The sequence below is a fragment of the Rhopilema esculentum genome, chromosome 3 (assembly GCF_057945365.1).
Source record: "Rhopilema esculentum isolate cy_ngs chromosome 3, ASM5794536v1, whole genome shotgun sequence".
Lineage (NCBI taxonomy): Eukaryota > Metazoa > Cnidaria > Scyphozoa > Rhizostomeae > Rhizostomatidae > Rhopilema > Rhopilema esculentum.
In genome coordinates this window covers 7,445,284-7,467,897 of record NC_142817.1, presented here as the reverse complement: position 1 = coordinate 7,467,897, position 22,614 = coordinate 7,445,284, and the positions used below count along the sequence as shown (strand labels likewise).

Sequence of the window (22,614 nt, the reverse complement as noted above, 5' to 3'; positions counted from 1 at the left end):
AAAAATAATCTACTACTCACCCTAAGAGCCTGCTCTGCAGCAAACTTTGTTTTCAAAAATCTGTCTGGGTCAATTGTTATTGGCCTGTGTATTTTATGTACTTGGTTTGGGGGCATTGTTTTGCACCGCTTATGAACCCCCCTTGATGTCTTGGTCTTCTTCTCACCTTGCTCAGCCTGTTCCTGCATTTCATTTTCAACCGATTTTGAAAGGATCCTGTGATGAGATTTCATCGGTGAAGATGGCTCAGATTTGCTTTCTGACATATTTGTATCATCAGATACAACACGTTGTATTTTTTCAGATCTGAAAGCAATGATATATATTTCTAAGCAACCAGTTATTGGAAGTCATGCAAGGAAAAAGTGAGTTTTTGAAATGTGTGACATGTTGAAAAACACAGCTGAAACATTTGTAGATATTATTTCTAAGCAACTAGACTGAAATTAGTAACAAGTCTTATTTATGTGTTTCTTAAGACAGTATTGAGAATAAAAGATATCAATTAGCATTAATTAATTCGTACATTGATTCTCATTTTAATGTTTATTATTGAATGAAATGATTGAAAACAAAAACATACTGCGTCCTTCTTTCTTTATCGAGCTTTTTCAGAGCTCTTGGCTTCAAACTTTCAAGTTTTTGTGGTGGAGAATCCTGAAAACGAGTCTTCTTCTCTTTTAGAAGGAGGGCATCCACTGATTTGGTGTAAGGACAAATTTTTTCTGACTTTTGTTTCTTTGCCTCAGATGTCCAACATGTGTTTGTGTCTTTTTTCTGATCTGCATTTTCAGAGATAGCATTCGGTTTTGTTGCATTCTCTGTTAAACTCTTGAAAAAATTAAAAAGGTTACCAGCTTTCTATAAGAAAGATGTTACAATTTTGCCAAAACAAACCATGAAGAACAGCAATTTGTGTGATTTCTATAAAAGATAGAGCATAAAAGCAGCTGTTTTAGGAGCTGTGGGTTTCTGGCTGAAAACATCTGTGGGGCCCTTGTTCTTTTCAATTTTAACTTTTTCTTAGGTGCAGGGTCCTTTCTGGCAATGAAAAATGCAGGGCCATGGGCTGTGGCCTCCTAAAACCACTACTAAGCATTGATGATTTTCTTCATTTGACATATTTTGGAACCAGGGGCTGCAGAGCATATTGTACATTGAGAGAGCTAAAAATATTTTGCGGGTTGGGGGGGGGGGTGTAAACATGCAAAAGGCAAGAAGCAAGATTATTTTAATATTGTTCAAAGTAGAGTGTTGTAGTATGAGGGGGCTTGTGTCTCCCCAGTCCCCTCGCTTCTGAAGCACTTGTTTGAAGCAGAGAGTTTCAGTCAAAATGTCAATATACTGGGTGTTTTGATGAATATTGTATTTGTGAAATCAGAAATAATTTAATGAGAAAATAACCATTTCTGCAGTTTTAAAAATTTGACTCACTGGTGTCTGTTTTGGCAAGGTACCAACCTTGGTCTTAGGATACCATGGTGTGGGGGTGGCCTCCAACTAAAAAAGAAACAAATCATACTGCATATATTGTGACCCTGGGAAACAAGACTATTGAAAAAAATTTCAATAACAAAACAGATTACTAAAGGCTTGTATCATGCAAAAATTTACCGTTAATTGTTTAATTAAGCAACAAGGCTTAAAATGTGTAGTTTGTTTTCAAACTTGAAACCAGGATTAACAAAATAATTAGTGCTTCTGCAAGTTATGTTTTTTCACTAAAACTCTGATTTAGCTTTCAGACATTTCCAATGGATTTCAAGTGGTTTTTGATAAAAATTCCTTATACCAAATATAAATAATTAATTGCAGAAACGTCTGTAATTTTCACTTTTGGTTTTCTTTCTCAGTGATAGACTTTATAAATACCAAAAGTGAGGTTATCCAAGCTAAATGTGGTGCTTATATTTCATTAATATAGAGTTTGTATTGATTAAAGTACCTGTTAAACAAATTCAGTTTCATGTGCAGTTCACATCTATCCTTCATAATTCTGCACCAGCATGAAAATTTGCTTCGAACTGCAGATATGTAGGCTTTTAATAGTAGATATTTATCAAGGAGCTTTACTAAAGTAGAAAATTAAATATAGTACATGGATCCAGGTGAGACAACAAGTCGGATACCTTACCATTTTCTTCTGCCTCTCAGTGTGGAGTTTTTGCCGAGTCCAAAAATCCGTCTTAAGTCTGTCGGCTATTTTTAAGCTATTCTCACTAATGCTTGGTCGAAATGTGAAATTTTGTGCCATTTCTTTGTCGAGGGCAGCAGCACGGCTTTCGCAACTTACTTTGATCCTATTTGCAATCGAAGTTCTCGACTGAGCTATCTTCAGGCTTAGAGCGTTCAACTTTGGTATGAATGTCAACTCGTTTTCAAAACTAAGCTTTTGCGGCTGACCAGACTCGTAATCCGTTGGTCTTTCAGCTGCCCGATCGCAATCTGGATCCCTTTTGCGTGGATCATTTTTTGCTTTAGTAGGGCCATTCTCAAACATTTTGTGATCAGGGGTGGCATCTGCGTTGATAAAGTTGTGGCTGTTCGCAAGAGAAGGCTGGTTCTGAATGAAATTTTGATGCAAATTTTCATTTTGATATTCTTCTGAAGTTTCATTTTCGTCCACGAATCCTCTTTTCGAATTTAATCGGTTATTTGGCGTGTTAGGCCTTAAATCTGGCATTTCCTGTTCATTAGAGCATATCGGCCTAACTTCGCCTGACTTCACGATGAAAAGTACATCGGCATCGCACATTTTGTCATTCTGAATATCATTCATGTAGATATTTTCATTTCTTTTCGTCCCTCGAATGTCTAATTCACCGATCGGTGGCAACAACGTGAACATTCTTCATTTGTTGATCCGTTGGCTTCAAGAGGCTAAAGGTGGCTTCCATCATTAACCAGCCATGTTGGAGTAAGCGGTCGTCATGACAATGTAGACTCGGGGCTGGCAGCGCAGCCCGCTCGCAGCACCAAAACAAATGCTGACCCAAAGACAATCAAAACATTACAAAAAATGTTAGCAAGCTTCAGAAAAATATTGTATACGTCAAATAGATTTTTTTCAATTGTTTTGTCAACACTTGAGGTTTTCAGGCTTTCAATGTGTGCTTTTGAAAGGAAACTGTTCCTTCAAACTTTTATTGAAATCAAGTCAAATATTAGCAATGGAACGCAATAAATTTGTGACTTTGCACAATTTAATCTTAAGATATTTTGAATCAAATGGTTTTGCAACATGGTTCATTATTACACCTTGTCTTGTCATAACTTCTGAGCACGGAGATTCCGGTTGATGGGTCAACTTTTAAAAATTCATTTATTTATAGCAGGTGTCTAACACGAAATAAGTAATAATTGTAATTAGCCAAAATGAAATTAAAATTAAAACTTGTACTTAAAACCAAGTGGATATGCTCTTTTTGCAGTCAGAAATCTGTCTTATGCAATCCTTGAAATTGCTTTATATTATTCTTTATTAGTGTACGTTCACTGTTTTAAAACTAACATTGAAATTTTATACGTACATTACAATATAATGTGAAAAGTGGCTTTACATATAACGGCAATCATTTTTATTAAACCCTTAATTCATAACTTGTAGTTGATTTGTTTGTAGTTTTTGCATTACTATATACTTAGCCTAGCGTCCGTATGTAATTGCAAGACTTTGAAAAGTTGCCTTTCTTTTTTAAAGAACCAGTAATTTGAAGTTCAGGCTGTCTGTTCTCAATCTTAGGCTGGATTGTTCTTAATTTGTTCTTAATATATTTGGGTGTCAGCAGTTAAACTGCTAGCTATTGCGCTTTAGAAAGGTGTCTGGCCTCGTCAAATCAAAGGACTTCAAGCTCAAATATAAACACCTTTAAAGCAAGTATCAAAACTATGTCAGCGATTTCTTGCTCATACCACATTTGAAAACCATTTATAGGACAAGTGGGCTTTATAAGATGACAGGGAACCTACTGTGCATTCATTCATTTTATTATTAGTTCATTTATTATTGTACTATTATTAAATTCGTTATTTGTTAACATATATAATTGGTTTTAATTAGCTTTGATATAGCTAGTATTGGATGTTATCAACTTAAAAGAAGGTGAAAAAAACAAAGTGAGTGAGATAATCTGTTAAACAATAGGTTGTCCTGTTGCGTGTCGGTGATGTGATTCTTAATTTTGTTAATGCTCCTCTTGTTAATCTGTAATCCGTTGCCATGCCATTTCTCATTAGTTGCCATCATTTGTTGTCAGCATCCTATTGTCTCTTGGTCATGTGTTTTTCATTAAATTGCCATGCTGTTTTATGTTGAGTCAGTCGTAGTGTAAATCCGAGAAGTAAAGTCGTGTCGAAGCCGTTTTATGAAGTTGCCGTTATCCGTTAAATTCAGTGAAGTGTACCCACCGAACATTCTTGCCGCCGCCGCCGCCGCCGCCGAATATTGCTTGTAGCATTAATTGCCGAATCATTGCTTGTGGTTTATATCGCCGATTATTCATATATTCTGGTTCCTGTTGTGGAATAAACTGTTGTTTCATTTGTACTTGACTAACCAGGGCAACTGTAAAACAGTGTTGTTTTACAAATCTTCATTTGCCGACAGGTTTGAAAATTCACAGAAAAGGCATCCCTAGATTGCAAATGTAACCAGTAACCAGTGGTGTAGTGCTATTGAAACAACAAGAGAGTGGGGCTCTTGCACAAAATATTGGTTAGAAAACAATAGCAAATGTTGAAAAGGGCTATTTTTTGTCATTAACAAGAGGGCTCAGCTACCCTGAGCTAGTAACGATAACAACTTTATGCTTGATACACTTTTATGCTTGAGGAATCTACAAAACATGATTTAAACTGTCTGCAAAATATGGTTCGGAAGTTGAGATTTAGGCCCTCTACTTGGGAATCTTTTCAATGATCTTTGAAGGGTTAATCTGTAGTGATTCAATTTAGGCCATTTTATACAATCCATCATTGCTTCTTCTGCATACCTACGTAATTCTATATTCATCATTCTCTATGTTAATTACACGTCATTTTAACCTAATCCATCACACCATTGTTAACCATCGAGCATATCCTTTCCTTTGTATAACTCTTAATTAAGTTTGCCAGTTTTCTATATCAATACGAACTCTTGTAAATTATAATCAGTCAGTAGAAATCACGTTACACACTGCACAAACAGTTTGCATCTCTCTGGCTCCGTGTCCTCTGCACGTAAAATAAGATCGCACTGGTTGAAGATAGCACGTTTGTCGTTTAATGGACATTTTAGTCAATCATCGATCGATGTTCCGATGAACACTAAATTGGTGACCGCGGCTGCTTCGACACGCACATTCTACGACGCTGTTTTCAACGCACCACAATACACATGCACCATCATCAAGCAGAACTCGAATCACCGTAGTGCCAACTCGCAACAAGCGAACACAGCAGCGCTCGACTCACCGTAGTGCTACGCTACACCATTCGAATCAAGGCAGCAAACAGCATCGGACATTGTCTCACACGCCTCACCCATCTACGGCAGCAACAAGGCATTTCGTTCTTTGCTCACACATACGCCTCCAATCCATTGCAGGTTCCTGGTCATCCTACACATAAAACCGGAGATGCACATTTCAGGGTTCCTGGTCATCCTACGCCAAAAACCTCGGCACAGCAAGCACCACTCTCCGCACAAATTCTGCAAGATGTCAATTCACACCACAAGAGCTGGCAAGTAACATGCACACCAAAAATGAACATTTAATTTCGAACTCTAAAACTTAATTCGTTCTCGTCATTGCATTTTTTTTTTCTCGCTTTTCTCCCTACGTATCGAATGCTTCACACTCGCTTGCATTCTAGGGAGGGGGCTATTGTAGTGATTCAATTTAGGCCATTTTATACAATCCATCATTGCTTCTTCTGCATACCTACGTAATTCTATATTCATCATTCTCTATGTTAATTACACGTCATTTTAACCTAATCCATCACACCATTGTTAACCATCGAGCATATCCTTTCCTTTGTATAACTCTTAATTAAGTTTGCCAGTTTTCTATATCAATACGAACTCTTGTAAATTATAATCAGTCAGTAGAAATCACGTTACACACTGCACAAACAGTTTGCATCTCTCTGGCTCCGTGTCCTCTGCACGTAAAATAAGATCGCACTGGTTGAAGATAGCACGTTTGTCGTTTAATGGACATTTTAGTCAATCATCGATCGATGTTCCGATGAACACTAAAAATCTACTAAAAGGTAAGAGTGTGATATAGATTTATTATTTCCGCATATGATTAAGGCTCCTTTCTAAATTTTAGGATTAAACAAGTTTTAGAGCCCATGTGCAAAAATGAACACAACACGTATAACAAACAGGAAAGAAGTTTGGAAATGTGCTGAAAAAGAAAATTTCACGCTTGCAACCTACAACATCCTTGCCGATTTTCATATTCCTGCTCGATCTGACGAACAAACGCCTGAAAATTGGCCTGTTCTGTACAAATACTGTGAAACCGAGGATCTGTATAAAAGGAAGCTTGGAAAGAGCTCGAAGCGACATTTGCTGTTAATGGAGGAGGTAAGGTGTACAGATATGTCGAGCAAAAGATCCTTTGTTGTCCCTTGTAGGGCCAGTTACATCAGTCATGAGTAAGGTAACTTTCTGTCCACCCTGGGTACCAGAACCCAAGAAATTAGAAAGGAAAAAGAGGCCCTTCCCATTTTCTTGGGCTCTGGTACCCAAGATACTCTCTGGCTTGTTTGCTTCTGCCTTTAATCTAGAAAAAAGATGCTTTCTGACCTCCGGAAGGTTGTTGTCTGTCACTGTTTCTGTTTGACTTTTATATCTTGAAACTCCTTGACTTTATGTTTACATATATTAATTGTCTCATAATATTTCACCTTTGATAGGAAAATATTCAGTAACACCCCCCCCCCCTCCATCTACAAATGGTAACTTGAAAAAAGGCCCATTTGGATTAGGTTTAGCTATAACCATAACATTGTGTCTCAAATTGGGAGGTGTAAGCGTTATGTCAGTTATACTAGCAATGCTCGAATGAAAAACACGTGGAATCATGTCTGATAGTCCTCCACTCCTCTAGCAATATCCAAGGTATACAAAGTTAGGTAATGGCGAAAAGAAAAGCAGATATTTTAATGCAGGTGCTGATCGAGAGCAATTTGAATCAATTAGGCGATTCGTAGCACAAAATTGCATTGTGGGATATATATAAACGAAGGCAAACGACGGTTGGATTTCTGTCATAAGTTCAAATCTATGTAAGTTCAATTAAAAAGTTATTGATAGGGATGAATACTTGCTTGAGCTGTGTCTATGGTGTGCCATCCCGGCTAAAAAATTTTATGATTCTTTTTTAGGAATAGTTGCTCATTATAAGGCATACCTTCTCATTATTATAACCGGCCTTTTTATTACAAAGCTAACAGAACAGGTCACAGCTACAATCTAAGCATACAAAGAAACATTTACATGACTTTCTTCGCACGTCAACTACAAACATAATGTTTGATGTGAATAAACATTCTGCAAGCAAGAAATCAAATATTTCACATTCATAAAACTTTTTCATGTAACTGTTTTTGTAACTTTTCGTGTAATTTTTCATGTAACTATAATTATCAATCCATTTACATTCTTTTTTTATAAGGACAATTTTATAAGAACACGAGCCTCAAAATTGGTCAAAAATTAAGAACAAATTAAGAACAAGCTGAGGCTGAGCTTCTGCAAAATGCAATTTTGAACAACGTTTTTTCTCAAAATCGAGGACTTCTAGCGATGTGTGGGTGCTTTTTTGGTGAATATTCAAATTTTTCAGCAGATTAAGGCTGTCTCACTCACTTTGATGGAAAATGAGGCCTGTACACCACCCTAGAGCGAAAAAGCTAGCACAAATTTACTTGGTTTTTATAAAAAGAAGTGTACTGCTAAATATAAAAATGTGCCGATGATTTGTATACTTATTCATCTGGCCCATCAGTGCAGTGAGACTTTGTCTATGGCCCACCCAAAAAATAAGTTTCAACGCCCCTGGCCTAGACCGACCTCGGCAATGCTTGAATCAAATTTGGTTCATTGTCAACCAAACTGAAAAACAGAAATAACTTCTTACAATTAAAGTAGGCACGATTTAGAATGGGAGTCTCCCGTTTTCCAGCTAACCGTGCCTCTTCAATTGTGCAATCCCTTTTTCAATCCAGCGATATCAAACACTTCAAACTATCCTTGTCTTCATTTTCAGATACGTTTCCTTGCTGCTGACGTCATCTGCTTCCAAGAGGTTGATAAATGGTACTATGAGGAGGTTTTCAAAGATGAGCTAGCAAACCTTGGTTACGATACTATTTTTGCAATGAAAAAAAAAGAAACACTAGAAGGCCTTGTTACTGCTGTTCGCAAAGAATCTTTTTCTGTAGAAGCGTCAAAAACATATTCTTTGAATGACCTCATGTACGAAGAGGCAGAGAGTCTTGGTATTGATCGTAGCAAAAACAGCCTAAGTCATTTAGAGAAGGACAATGTTGGAATTGTTACAATTCTTCGCCATCTGGAGACTGGAAACAAATTATTTGTCTGTATGTCTTCATATTTTAACTCCTTTTTTTAATTTTTTCTGCATGGGCTCCGACACAGGTTAAAGGAGAAATTAAATGCCGACGAGAAAAGATTTCGAAAAAGCTCTGTTTTTTGCAAAAAGGTGGAAGGGGTGGGACATGGCTTCTTCGGAGGCCCTGTTCTGTACTGTTTTCAGTGAAGATTTCAACTGAGTTCAACAAGAGGCTGTGTTTTAGGGATCAGCCTCTTTTGTGGTATCAAATTTTAGTTGTATTCTTTGGTGTTATTTTCCAGCCCCTCTTTTTCCATAGTGAATTCGCAATACATAATTGATCAACCTAAAAGGCTCTCCAACTTCTGGATTATTGCTCTCCATAGAACAGCGTTATGTAGCGGGTGGCGTAAAAAATGGGTGTTGATAAACATATTAGGCAACTAAGGTATTCTCTTGTTAATCGGAACGGTGTTAGTGTTATGTTAAAAAACCCATGTGTTTCATGAAATTACCAAGAAATGTTAAAAAACGTTTAACATATCTTGATATTGTATGCCTTTCTCCCCTCATGTAAAGTTAAACTCCTATATGTACCAATTTAAGCCCCCTGGTTTTTTAAAAGAAGATCGTCGGAAGAGCGTGTAATGTTATGTAGCCAAGCTGAAAAGTGTTATATGTAAGAAGGAGCATTAAAAAGAAAATACTTATTAATAAGAAAGGGATTGACTGTGCGTTTAAATATCTTATCATTCATTCCACATACAGGCAATTTTCACGCAACTTACGATTATGAACAGCCAGATATCCCCACGTTGCAGACTTGTTTGTTAGCAAAGAAGCTTGGCAAACTCAGAGTTGAAATGGCACTGCAAGATACTTCTTTAAAACACGATTCGCCGTTCATTTACTGTGGCGACTTCAACACCGAGCCTACACATTTTGGATATAGAATCGTTGTTAATGGACAGTTGAATCGGGATGAAACGGATCGTCTTGCCAGGGTGTATTACCATATTAGCGAGAAAACATGCAAATCAGAAGAAAAGGTAGCACATGTTTTGAAAAGAGATTTTCTGCGCTCGTAACGCTAGGAAAGTTTATCCCAGCTTTCAATAATCCTTTGTAATTGAATTCGTAACAGCTATTTCAAAAGTTATTTCTATCTTAAATTTTTAACGCTTTTATAGATTCTATATTTCACTGTTTAGTGTCAACTCAATGTTGAAATGTTTAGGCTGCTAAAAACTTTGCTATTAATAGGAATGCCGCAATCTAGAAACTTGTCTTCTTGACTCTTTAGCATCCAGCTTTAAAATCTAAATCATGATTTTGTAGAATTCAAAGTGACATTCTTTTTATAACGGATTTCTCGTTGCATTGCAGGAGAGGGAATTTCGTAGCAATTCTGCGGCATCAATTTTCAAAGACAGCTTCAAACATGAGTTAGGGCTGAAAAGTTCTTACAAAGAAATATTGGTGAGATTTGTCATTTCTGTCGATTCATTCAAATAAGTAGGGCGTTGAGAGCGGGTGGCTTGGTGAAAAACCCAGACCCCCTTTTCTTGAAATTTGATGCCTTTATAGGGTAATACGTATTTCTATCCATATTCATTTTACCCAGGGCCGAACTGGCTCGCATAAACGACAGTTTAGGGGGGTTAGGGGGTTAGGGGGGTGTCTTAGTATGGATATTACCCAAATATTTTTGCTTCATCGTAATAGAGCTGCCCGAATGGAGCCTAAAATGCGATAACTTTGCCAGATTAGGGAAGCTGCAACCATTCACTGCTAAAGATTCAAATAAATTCAGGCAAACGAAGCACAACTTTGCTCGTTTGCAAAACACAAACCTAAGGAATCACAACACAACAGGCGTGGTCTTTCACCCCAAATCTCGGCCCAGTTCCCTTCGACGCGGTTAGTTGAAATAGTGTATAGAAATGTTTAGTCAACCCGCTGAACATTTTCAAATCTGTTCAAACTCCACTCAAAGTCAACATCACTGAACAGGGTGTTAAAACGCTCTCAACATTTGCACTCTACAAATGCTGAGCGATGTTCAGTGAAATGTACCCTGGGTACCAGACTCACTTTATATATATTGTGAGTTTGGTACCCAGGGTAAGTGAAATGTTGAGAGCGTTTAAACGGGGCTTTAACCGCCGCTAGCTCTGGTATTTCCTTAATTCAAGGCTCAGCGATAAAGCGAGTAAATTCGGTATATATTGTTTACCGTGACGCTGTGTTTTCCTCGATGATTGAATGAGTTTGCCTATTGAAAAGACATGCAACATTAATCATTTAGCATTCTTGCCTATTTTTCTTTCATTTAGAATCGAAAAAACATTTATTTATGACATTTGAAGTATTGATAACAGATTTCAAATCCGAACTCCTTCTAGGGCGCCAACATAGAATTAAAGGGACTGTGTTTCAGCGCTGCTTTATTTATCCTTACTGTGCTGGCTTTTCCTTTGATAGTCAAAGTGTTTGATATTCTTGTATTTGTCTCCACACATTTGCTGTAATGTAATCCTTGATGATGTTTTTGGTCAGATTTTCGTCAGATTTTATCAATTGTACTTCCTCCGTCTTTGAAATATCAATATCAGCGTTTTGGACGAATGTTTTTATTGTCAACTTCCAAATTCTTCATGTACAATTTTGCGTAATGCATGAGCTTTCCGTTATATTACCAGCCTCTTCTCGAAGCTCGTTGTTTATGATGGGTTCTTTAAAGCAAGCTTCTTCAAGCAAGCATCGTTTTGATCCGAGGCGGATCAGGTGTCCTTAACCTCACACAAATTTTTAGCAATGCCACCAATCTTCTTGGATATGAAGATTTCTAACTGATCACCTTTCCTCCCACTTTCATTTCTAATTTCTGAAACTCTCGCTTTTCATTATCTTACATCTTCATTGTACCACAAATTTACGCCCTTTTCCTTCCCAATTTTGCTTCTATTCGCTTTAAAACCCGTCTACACAGTGTTTTAAAATATATCCAGCAATTGATATATCTGTTATCTCTACCTGTTTAGTATTTTTATCTGTCTACAGCTGCTGAACATTTGAAAGTATCTGCATCCTTCAATCTCTGTACATTTCCCCCATTTGAAGACAAATCTGTTCTTTTGAAAATTTCTTCTTTTCCTTGTTGATCTACATCACTTCATATTCTTGCATGAAAGATTAATTATGCAATAATTATCAATAAGCTTAGGTGCATGATTATGGAAAGGACTCTCTCATTAAAATTCTTAAAAAACATTTACAACAAAAATGGTTATTTCTTGACTTTCAAAGGGTAGACTTAATCCCCTGAACCCCCTAGCAAAGGTTCACAGTGAATGCATAACTACAGGCAAAATAATATATCTTAAAGAAACTATGGGGCATTGGCACCCACAGCTCCTTGTACCATAACCCCTTTTTGTCGAATGCTTTAGTACGATGTCATTTTTGATAGAATAAACAATTTGTATCTAGATGATGCAATTTCCAAAGAATTACCCTAAACTGATGTTCTTTTTAGGGTCATGAGCCTACTTTTACGTCAAGTGATGGAAAGCACATTGGGGCATTAGATTTCATATTCTATTCCAAAGGAATAAAGCCATGTGCTGTGCTGGATACACCTGCAAGCGAAGAGTATTTACCTGGTGGGCCTTCAAAATATTTTTCATCGGATCATATCTCGTTGAGCGCCAAGTTCAAGTTTTGTTGAAAAGTTAACTGAGGCAAGGATTCTGGTCACATAATGACAGTGTTATGTAAGGATTGACTTCTGTAGAATTCATGTTTAGATCCACATTTGTAAGGTTAGGGACTTCTTTAGCAACAAAGCTAGTTTTGTAATTGTTTAAGCTGTGTAAATTGTCTGTCGACGAGTGGTTGCAAGTAGATTTTGGGTTTGGTAAAAATTTTCGATGCTTTTACTGAAAATTTCTCCATTACTTACATGTGATTACCATAAATTTGAATGATTCAACTGCCTATGATCGGCTTTTCTAAACATTATCTAGCAAGGGGGTGAAATTTTAAGCTGTCTATAGCTGTCCATCATATTTTCTGATTTATGGTAAATCTTTCTATTTGTGCTAAGTAAGAAGCTTGAAGTAGAATCGTGACGGTTCAATGTGTACCCTAATTTCTCAATCTTGGCTTATAAGTTTTAAATTTCGGTCCTTGCCAAGGCTCTGGACCGGGTGAGAAGATCATAGGCAAAAGAGAATGTTGGTAGCTACATTGAAGAACCAGACTGAAAAATCATTGTGAAAAGTCAGTCCTTTCTACGTCTCTGGGACAGGGTGAAGAGAATAGGCAAGATGGAATGTTGGTTCATTGATAAGCACGAAAAAATTATTAATTTGCGTTATACATAAGCTTTCCGTTACATGCCAGGTAAAACATTTTCAATCTTGACTTTTAAATGTGTAGTCTACCACCTAGTTTCTTCTCAATTGACCACCATTTAAAAATGATGAACGAAGGAGTGAAAGTAAATGATTCCTAGCGTAGATTTATTGTCGCCACCGAAACAAGTAAATTTTAGAATTGTAGGAAAATTTTCCTGAAATGGTTCAAATTTTCTTTAGATAAAGGCGCATCCAAATTTGGGAAGTAGCGTGTTTGTGAAGAAGCAGCAGGTGCTGCTTAGGAGTGACATTTGATTGACCACGAAGCAAAGATTGGTACAACATGTGGGTATTTAGCCGCGCTCATTTTCCTTGCACATGCGTAGACTTTGGCACCAGGTGTAATACTCTATGGGCTGGCCTGGGATTGAGCTTTCCCCTCACTGGCTATCAATGCAGCCTCTTTTTCAAAATATACACCATAACTTGGTTATTATGGTGACTTAGCATGGGCTTTCGCGCTGTTGTATTGAATGCTCACTTATCCTATTACCGTTGAAAAGCCCATAATCAAAACAGGCCGTGTTGCAATAATGCGAACAGTGTACAAAGACTTACTTAATATATTTCAATAGGCTTAACGGAGATGAAATTGGAGGCTTTATTATTTTTCAAGGTGTGGCACAGTATATCCTAAACGGGAACTGCTTAGATTTCAAATCGAATATAAACAACATCAAAGCAGAGCCGTAATTGGTAGCTGTGGGTGTTCTATGCTTGGTCTTTCGAAAAACGGAACAGAAAATTGTTTTATTCCTTGCACTCTGTTATACGCGATCACAAAAATACTTCAGCTCTAAAAAAGTTATAACTAAAACGTATAGACAAATAGTTTAAGATAGAAAGGATAAATCTGTTAAACAGAGTGGCAATATGATTTCGGCAATTGGCAGGTCCAATATTACTAATAGGACATGCAACAGCTGCATTGACAAGAAATCGTTAAAATTTTTTAATTAATCGCGGTCAAAACTCAAAGATTCTCAAAACATATTTCATATGACTTCGAACTTCGGAACTTTATTTTGATATTAGGTATTTGTTCTTCCTAATGGAATAACATGTATGATTTAAAAATGGAACAGAAAACAGGGAATGATTTTTGCGGCGAATATTTTAACGTGAGTATGGTTTTGAGAGTGTGGTATTCATAATTATTACAGTTAATATCGTATGTTCTTTATGATCGTTTTAATATCAATGATGATAGATGTTTCAGTAAACCTTGATTTGATTGTGATCATGATTGATCGATGATGATTGGAGTCATTTTGCTGATTATTGAAATCACGATTCATTGACGATAACGATGAGTCTTGCTTTGATCATTATCGTGATTATAATTATAGCAATCATTTTGCTGATTATTGAAATCATGATTTATTGACGATAATAATGGGTCTTGCTTTGATCATTATCATGATTATAATGATTGCAATCATTTTGATGATCATAACAATCGCGATAAAAAATGATTATAATTAGCTTGATCCTGATCGTATATTTTATTATTGCGACGTTGTTTAAATTGGTATTGATGATATCTATCACTGGGATCATGATTACAATTTTTCTGAAAAATTTATAAATTTTCATTCTCATAATTATGTAAAAATGATGATTCTACAATCTTCCCTTTATTTATCATCAAAATAACAAAATAACTGTAAACCTCAAAATTGACTTGATTTGCATACAATTGACTAACCTGTTACAATGATAAAAAAATGGCTCCATTATATTATCTTGCCTGTTACAAATTCTACTTCCAAAGAATGCTTGCAAATAATCATTGAAAGTTCAATTAAAATTCAATTAAAATCTTGTAAACCTCTTAAGATTTAACAGCTATTTTTCTAATAGGACATTAAGCAGGTCTTTATCAGTTGATCGATCAAATAAACTTCAAAGAAACCACCATATTTCAATGGACAGCATTCTACTTTGTTCTTTCGTGTATAGTACAGACCTTCGTGTGCTTTCGTGTTATTGGTATTTAAAACGCCTGTTCCCTACTGTCAATGTCCTAATACACCTAAAATGTTAGAAACGAAAGGATAATATTTATCTTTATTGATTCATGAACCAATTTCAGAGAACCAATCTTAATCTCTGCTATCTATTTATGAAAATTTCAAAATACTTTAATCCAGTTTTCCTTTTCAACCGCACCATTTCTGCGTTGTTCATTCTCTTTCTCCTCTTGACAGACTTGTTTGGGGTGTCTAGTGCAACTGGTGTAAAAGGGCCGTCTATAGTTCATTGAATATTATCGGCTTCTTTAGAAGAAAAGACAGCATTAAGCGATGGATATATTCTGCATATTTCACATATACGCCTGGGATTTAGCCTTTCTTAGTCCAAAAAATCTATACTTAAGAAAACCGTTGATCCTTCGGTTGTGCGTGAGGTCAGGGGGTAAACTTCAAACACAGAATGAGAATAAGTTTCACATAGTATCACAGAGTATTAAGTTAGTCTATTCAGAAAGTGTGAGGTGTCTCTGCAAGGATACGCAGCGTTATTGTTGGGGTTGTTAGGTAGGGCTTTGCCTTAATTTTCCTAATATTTCAGTGATGGTACTTGTCAAACTGACCCGATTCCAGTGACTGTTTTTTCCACTTCCAGGCTCAAATTGCACAGAGCTGACTTCTAACAACCACTGAGAGCTGCAAAATGGCATTAATCGAATACTCTAAAAAAAATTTGAAACGTAAGCTTGCGTTGACTCTTGTTTAAATGTTTCTAGAATTTAACTTGTTGTAGGACCACATGAATGCTTTGCTCTAGGGCAAAACAAAGCATGTCAATATTCGAAGTTTCAAATTAAGGTTTGTTTTATTTTAAAATGTTTGCCATGATTTTGACATCCGACAACCACACCCTAGGCCTAGGATCTAACAGAACTACGGCAAAGACCACTCTAAAAAGTGCACTATTGCATAAAGATGAATGAAAAAATCTGAAAACTAAGAGTGATGAATCATATTCCGCAACATTACTTACCCGTTGTCCCGACTTTTGAAAGCGACTTGTTTTCAAACACTTGCACACCTTAAAAGATCTCTTAAATCACCCGATTTTTTAGGACCTGAAAAAAACTGGATCCAAAAACCCTCTGCTTTCTTGTTCTTGATCTTCCTTTATTGTACATCAACCAATTTTTTGCGTATTTCCAGCTGCTATCCCTTTTCAGGGCACTGAATTTTTTGTAATTGACTTTCGAACTTTCTTTGTTATATTGCAACATAGTGATCATTTAGATAGGGCCCTTTAAAATTTTATCTCAGGGCATGTCGAGATAAAGGTAATCAGAAAATGGATATGGAGAAATGGACAGTGAAAAGTGAAAGAATGTCATTGATCCTTATAATAGGAGAAGAAACCTAGTTATTTGTCTATTGGTTTGTTCATCTAATTATCTATTAACTTATCTAATATTTACTTATCTTATCTTTTACAATTGATTCCTTAGAACAAAGTTAGACACGACCCTGCCAGTTTCAAATCTCCGCTCCAAAAAATCTAACTTTGTGTGTATGATTGTCCCCTTCAGCTTATCATAAACCCTCCTACCAATCACTTTATCTGCTTTCAGCACATTTAACTCTTGATACATGACCTACAGATAGAATTAAAACCACTTGGTTAAAAGTTGAGAGGTAAATGGATTTATTGTGGTTAAAAATTGCCGAGGCACGGACCATTCGTCTAGACTTGTAAGGCTCACGGGAAGATTTCCTAAAGATTCTTTTGTAGCCATAGCAATTCAAACCCATCTTGAGGGCTGACCTGAAAAATGACCCTACCCGTACTTATAAGATCTCGAAAGTATTGTATCTGGTTTATTTGAGAGGTGGATATCAGGCAGTGCTTATTCACTTCTTATATTGACTTTTGATATGCAAAATGTATGCAGAGACTTCATATTCCAGAGACTTCAGTTATTATAGAGCAGTGGCTACCCCTAACAGGGTTCGGGAAAGGGACAGACCATCTTGAGACCATCTTCTACTCATTCAACGGTGGCCATGCAACTGAGGCCTGTTAAACACCAAGGAACGAACTTATCATAGTTATATCAAGCTATTTTCCATTATGAACATTTCCTTAAAAACTGATAATGATTTAAGAGTTTATCTTGCCTTTGTAGAGTAAGAGTTTATCAATCAGAATTTTGGCAGGTCTTTGCCTCTCGGGCCCCTTGTTTTAGTACGGGTTTGGCATTGTTGCCCTCTCCTTGTGAAACAGCAATCCTTTACGTACAGCGCGTACAGTTGACCCCCTCTAGAAGTATGAATATCATAAAAGTCACACACTTTTTGAAAATGTGCAGCACTAGGAGTGTCGGCGTTCCTGTTCTGTATGTACTCTTTATAGAAGAAAATCTGATCATCTTTTAGGGAGATTTCCGAGCATCTATAAACTCTTCAAGTGCCAGAGCACCGTCAATTTGATAAACAACTTCTTCTGTCATATCCAACGCATTTCATTTCATAATTTCTTGATTCAGAGTCAAGTTTGTAAACTCGGCTTCTGTCAACCCATCTAATAATTTATGTTTGTTCCAGTTTATAGTTTCCCCATCTGCTAGAGCATCACCCATGACAGAATTTGTTCTTTCAGCCTCGTTCACATGACAGTCGTTCCTAGATCTATAGACTCTAAAGCGATAATCGGATTTCCAAAATCGTGCCATTTCGGCATCGCCTAATTGCACTTTGAAGTTTGACATTTATTAAATGTTGAACATAGCAAAAATGATTATTCCACAAAATCTAGAGTAGTGTAACATTCATATACCTGAAAAGTTTTATTCCTTTAAAATAGGCTTTCAGGTAGAAGTGTTTTTAAATGTTGCTAAATTTTACAAATCTCATAGATTCAACTACTGTAGAACAATAGGCCTTTTGTAGGCCTTTGACCTTTAATACTGTTATGATAACACACATATTTTTTTAAGAAGAATGTATTTTGTAAGAAAGTTATGCTCGGTTCTTCAAGAAGTTAAGAGGTTCAGGGCTGGATAACCTAAGAAAGTTGAAAAATTTAGATATTCAAAATTTCAATGGAAATTGCTGTGTAAGAGTGAAATATTGCAATGGTTTTCCTTGCATGAAAAATCGCACTTGTTTGTTAGGCTTTCTTCGATGGTTGATGTTTTGATGTTGAAGGCTTTTTGGAGAAATATAGCATATTTATAGCATTTCATCTTCTCCCTCACTGCCCATGCTCAATAATCTTTAAAATTTCCAATTTTATGTTATGACCGATAAAAGTATTTTAGTATGCCCTTGTTATTTAATGCAGCTGATAACAAATATTTGGCATCTCCCCACTTTCTTGAGAAAAGAATTGAAATCCCCCCTTTTCCTTGTATTTTTTTACCAACCCCCCTCCATTTCACCTGTCCACCTCTGCCATACATTATGAACGCAGCCTAAAAACTATTATTTAGTGGTCTTATAAACAGTTCATGATATTGAGTTGTACAAGGATCAATATTAAAAGAAGAACAACATAAGGAAGTCAAAAAAGGCTTGACTTGATTTTCAATTTATCAGAAAATGTTGAGAGCCCCCGTGATTGACTAATGGTTTCAATTCATTTGTCAATCTATTAATTTTAAGGAGTGCTTTCTATTGGCACTTTGCTTATCCAATACTAGTGGGCTTTACACCACAAATCAGAAACAGATGTCTACGCTTGAATCATATTATCCTAGCCATGTGGAAACTTTTAAATTTATGCAGAAAATGACACCCAAAGAATGTTACGAATTTTTACGATGAGATCAAAATCAATAACTAAATTATAGCTGATGATTCTGTTGCAAGGAGACTGGATATATTTGCATGTGTTGGTTGAATTTTGTCATTTTGGAAATTAATTGCGAAATTTAATGGGCCGAAAATGAAATACTTGATTTCATTGAAACAGCCCCCCTGACAGATGTTGTTATTGATCAAAGTCACGTGATCCAATTTGACTCTGTCATGATAACAGTCTTGCGGAGTTATGCGACTGCAATGATAGAAGGCCGATGCTGGAAAAGTTTGCTGTAAGTGCGCAGAATATCCAATTTATCGTTTGATTTACTTATATTGTTGATTTAAGTCAGTCTGCAGTATGTCGAGACGCGTTTCGCTTCCAGAACGAGCGTTGTCCAGCGAAGATTCGGGCCTAGAGCCAGTTGACAACGGTGGTAGAGTGAAATCTGGGAGTGTTTCGTCCGACGATGGCGACTCTTTCGGTGCAAAACAAGGGAAATTTTTCAAGAATCTAACTCGAAGTCTTGAACCTGCAGCTGCACCGCCAAAGAAAAAGGACTTTATGGAAGAATATCAAAAGTATAAAGCAAAAAGAGCGTTCAATTTACATGGTGTGGTTAAACAACAAACAATTGATCTAGGAACTTTAGGGGTATCGAGTTCAGATAAGACGGCACCAAGCAGACGGTTTTCCACAGGAACCAACCCGCCACAGACAGGCCAGACATCAGAAAGTGCAGTGAAAGCTGCTACCCTTCCAGCCTCCCAGGGAAGCAGAGGTCCACCCCCTCCTGTGGCTCCTAGAAAGAAATCTGTCAATTTGCCACCAATTCCCGAACCGAAGTCACCCCAAGGCCTGCCTAGCCCCATACACGAAACACCGTCGTATATTTTGAGTGCAGTGAAAAAAGAACAACAAAGAGCTGAACTCCAGAGGCAGAGGGCAACCAGCGAGACACACGAGAAACCAGCAGCAAAAGATGAATTATATGAGAACAACCTGTCATGCAGCGAAAACAAGACCCCCACGGAGCTAGAGTCGAAAGGGGAGGATATACCAGTGGGAGTTAATCTAAGCGAGAGTGTAGATGTGCAGGAAGCAATATCTGATAAAGTGAATCAGGGGGATGCATCAAACAGGGAAGAGGAATTGCTATCAACTATCCAAGAATCAGCTGATGCAGAAAAACAGGCAACTGATGAAGAACTTTCTGCAAAGAAGGAAAGTGAATTGAAGGAGGAAGAAAAAGTTAGTGAAGGAGGTAGCACTAGTGTACAAAATGAATGTTCAAAGGAAGGCCCAGCTAGTTCTGAACCTGAAGGAAAGGAATTACAGCAGGAGGTTTGCTCAGAGCAACAATCAGAACCAGTTGAGAGTGTGGCAGAGGTGCAGGAACAAAATGAAGTAAAAGAAGAGGACAATGTTGTAAATGCAGAAGTCAGTTCTGAAGAGGAAAGGCCTGCTGTCAAAGAGGAAATCTCTAACAAAGAGGCCCCTGCTACTGATACTGAGTCTGCAGAAGGCACTGCAAATGAAGTGGTAAAAGATCAGAGTTGTGAGAATTCAGTATCTAAAGATTCAGAAGAAACAGTCCCCCAAGTGACCCATGAAATATCAACTGAAAAAATTGAAATGGAAACTCAAGAATCAGAGAATATTAGGCTAAATACTGAAAATGGTGTTGATGAGGAGAAAAATGGTGCATTATCTGGCACAGTGCAGCCAGACGGTGTTGTAAATGGCAGTCCATCAGCAGACACCACAGAAGTAGCAAAACCAGATGCTTGCCAACCAAATGATAGTGAGAAAGTAGTTGTGATGAATGGGGACAGTAATGATAAAAGTACAGTAGAAAAAGAGAAAGGCTCTGATAATGTTGCAACAGAAAAACTGTCAAAAACAGCTGATTTATTGTTGTCATTTTCACAAGATAAAAGCAAGATGGTGGATGCTGGCGACTCAGATCTCACAGGAATAGGAGAAGAACTAAAGAAGTTAAATTCTTCAATTGAAGAATTATCCCAGCCAAAGAATGTCCAAGAACCAGTTAGTGGTGAAGATCAGGAAAAATTAAAGGAAATTGAGAGAATGAGACAGGAAATGGAGTCAATGCGTCAAGAAATGGATCTCTTTGGATGATTCAGATTAGCAGATAAAAATTGAAACAGATGGTACAGAAACAAAAGATCTGAAGATGACATACAAGAAAAGAGTAATTCATTGCCTTCTAGCTGAACATGTTGCTTCAGATTTTTTTATTAAGGAGTTAATATCTTGGGACACTATTGCAATGACTTTTGGATCTAAGATGTGATAGACAGATCTCAAAGCCAGCCTAAAGTAATGCTAGGCTTGTTATGCTCCCAATCATAAAGCAAGCATTCTATGGGCCATGGTTGGTGTTTCTCTTTCAAGTATAAGGATAAGATTGGGACCCTTTATTTCCTTACAACTGAAATCCACTTCTTGTTTCTTTCCCACAATTTTTAATAACTGTTGAAGAAGCAAGAAGATGAATACCTTCTTAGACTAACCCCCCTCCTCCTCCAAGGGTAACACAGTCATGTCTGCCTTTGGATAGTGACCCTGTCTAGGTGCTATTTAGTGCCATAGAAATGTGTTCCAACTTACACTTTGTCAAAAGAGCTGCTGAATAATATCATTGATTTGTCAAATTTAATGCTGTATAAGGAAAATTTGCTTGTTGCTTTTTTTACAATTTGTCATTCTGTTAAATAAAGCAATCAGCTTGAGCTTACCCACAGAATCACTTGCATTGCAAAACTCTATAGTTAAAAAAGGGGATAGTCACTCCTCTGTCTCAGTCATTGTCCCTACAACCACATACTTAATTTACTCTGCATTTCATGAATACTTTGGTAGCCACATTTGTTCAAACAGGTCCTATGCAAATTTACTTCTTAGTTGTGGTTTATTTGTAAAATGCTTGGCTCATTTTGGATAATGTCAATGTTAATAAAATCCATTTATTAGCTTTGGAGATGGGGGGTCATGAACTATTGGAGATGGGGGGTCATGAACCTATATCACTCATAAAAAATTATTTCTTCATAATGTCACTAAAGGTCTCCTTAAACCCAGCAAAAGGTAACACAATAAAACTTGTTGGTTTTTAGGGGATTCAATTATATATCACAACTTTATTTTTACCATATGCAGGACATTGACTAACTTTATTTTGAGTTTTTATCTAGATTTCTGTAGTTGTATTTGTACAATTGTTGGTTTTCTAAACAAGATTATTAATTTGATTAATTTTAATTAATTCCCGAAACAATGAAATACAACTTATTTTCATATTGGCTTAAAGAGCTACTGTATTCTAAAAGTGAACCAGACTTGTGGATATTGTTTGTGGTTCTTTCATTTGTAAACCTGCCATTTTCTTTGCAGGCCCACTCAATTGGGCCTGCCAGAAGTAACCAGTTCAGATTCTGTCTTTAGAATGAATGAACCAAGTTATCTTTTAGTACAATACCTTGTTACACTCACAACAATTGTCATGTCCTTCTAAAGACTTGTATTCTTTGCTATAGATATCACTTCAATTGTTTGTAAATGAACTTCTATGTGTTGAGCGTTTCTATATTACCTCCGTCGTGGTATTGAAGAGTGCAGGAAAGACTTTTTCCTGTATAACTTTTTCATTGAAAAGAAAATGATCTCAACAAAGAAGATTGTAACAATAACTGTTTAGATTTATTTTCCTTTGAGCTCAGCATTTTCCATTTATTATTGTATTCGGTAATTTTGTCAAGATGTACTAAGCTAACAACAGGGAGATAAATATTCTCCACATAGTAGCTTCAACCACCATGCTGTTACTG

At 36.8% G+C, this 22,614-nt stretch overlaps 3 protein-coding genes across 3 annotated transcripts in view; 2 read left to right on the top strand and 1 right to left on the bottom strand.

The window, feature by feature from the left end:
• Nucleotides 1-3,590, bottom strand: part of LOC135692839 (uncharacterized) — a 31,165-nt gene extending 27,575 nt beyond the window's left edge. The window contains exons 1-4 of the mRNA XM_065211159.2: nucleotides 2,135-3,590; nucleotides 1,435-1,500; nucleotides 584-831; nucleotides 21-306 (exon numbers count right to left, since the gene is read on the bottom strand). Coding sequence (XP_065067231.2) covers nucleotides 21-306; nucleotides 584-831; nucleotides 1,435-1,500; nucleotides 2,135-2,848 — 1,314 coding nt within the window. The 5' untranslated portion in view covers nucleotides 2,849-3,590. The remainder of the gene's footprint in view (nucleotides 1-20; nucleotides 307-583; nucleotides 832-1,434; nucleotides 1,501-2,134) is intronic.
• LOC135692845 (uncharacterized) overlaps nucleotides 1-14,562 on the top strand; it is a 36,632-nt gene extending 22,070 nt beyond the window's left edge. Inside the window, exons 2-6 of the mRNA XM_065211166.2 lie at nucleotides 6,321-6,580; nucleotides 8,268-8,601; nucleotides 9,342-9,622; nucleotides 9,960-10,052; nucleotides 12,112-14,562. Coding sequence (XP_065067238.2) covers nucleotides 6,353-6,580; nucleotides 8,268-8,601; nucleotides 9,342-9,622; nucleotides 9,960-10,052; nucleotides 12,112-12,303 — 1,128 coding nt within the window. The 5' untranslated portion in view covers nucleotides 6,321-6,352 and the 3' untranslated portion in view covers nucleotides 12,304-14,562. The remainder of the gene's footprint in view (nucleotides 1-6,320; nucleotides 6,581-8,267; nucleotides 8,602-9,341; nucleotides 9,623-9,959; nucleotides 10,053-12,111) is intronic.
• A 4,407-nt stretch (nucleotides 14,563-18,969) lies between these two features.
• On the top strand, nucleotides 18,970-22,135 carry LOC148960528 (uncharacterized). Its single transcript, XM_089112288.1, has one exon. The coding sequence runs from the start codon at nucleotides 19,124-19,126 to the stop codon at nucleotides 20,903-20,905; it is 1,782 nt and encodes a 593-aa protein (XP_088968414.1). The 5' UTR covers nucleotides 18,970-19,123; the 3' UTR covers nucleotides 20,906-22,135.
• Nucleotides 22,136-22,614: the final 479 nt, after the last annotated feature.

What these genes read in the sequence shown, in the direction of transcription:
- LOC148960528 (XM_089112288.1), top strand. Translation starts at nt 19,124, where the DNA reads ATGTCGAGACGCGTTTCGCTTCCAGAACGAGCGTTGTCCAGCGAAGAT.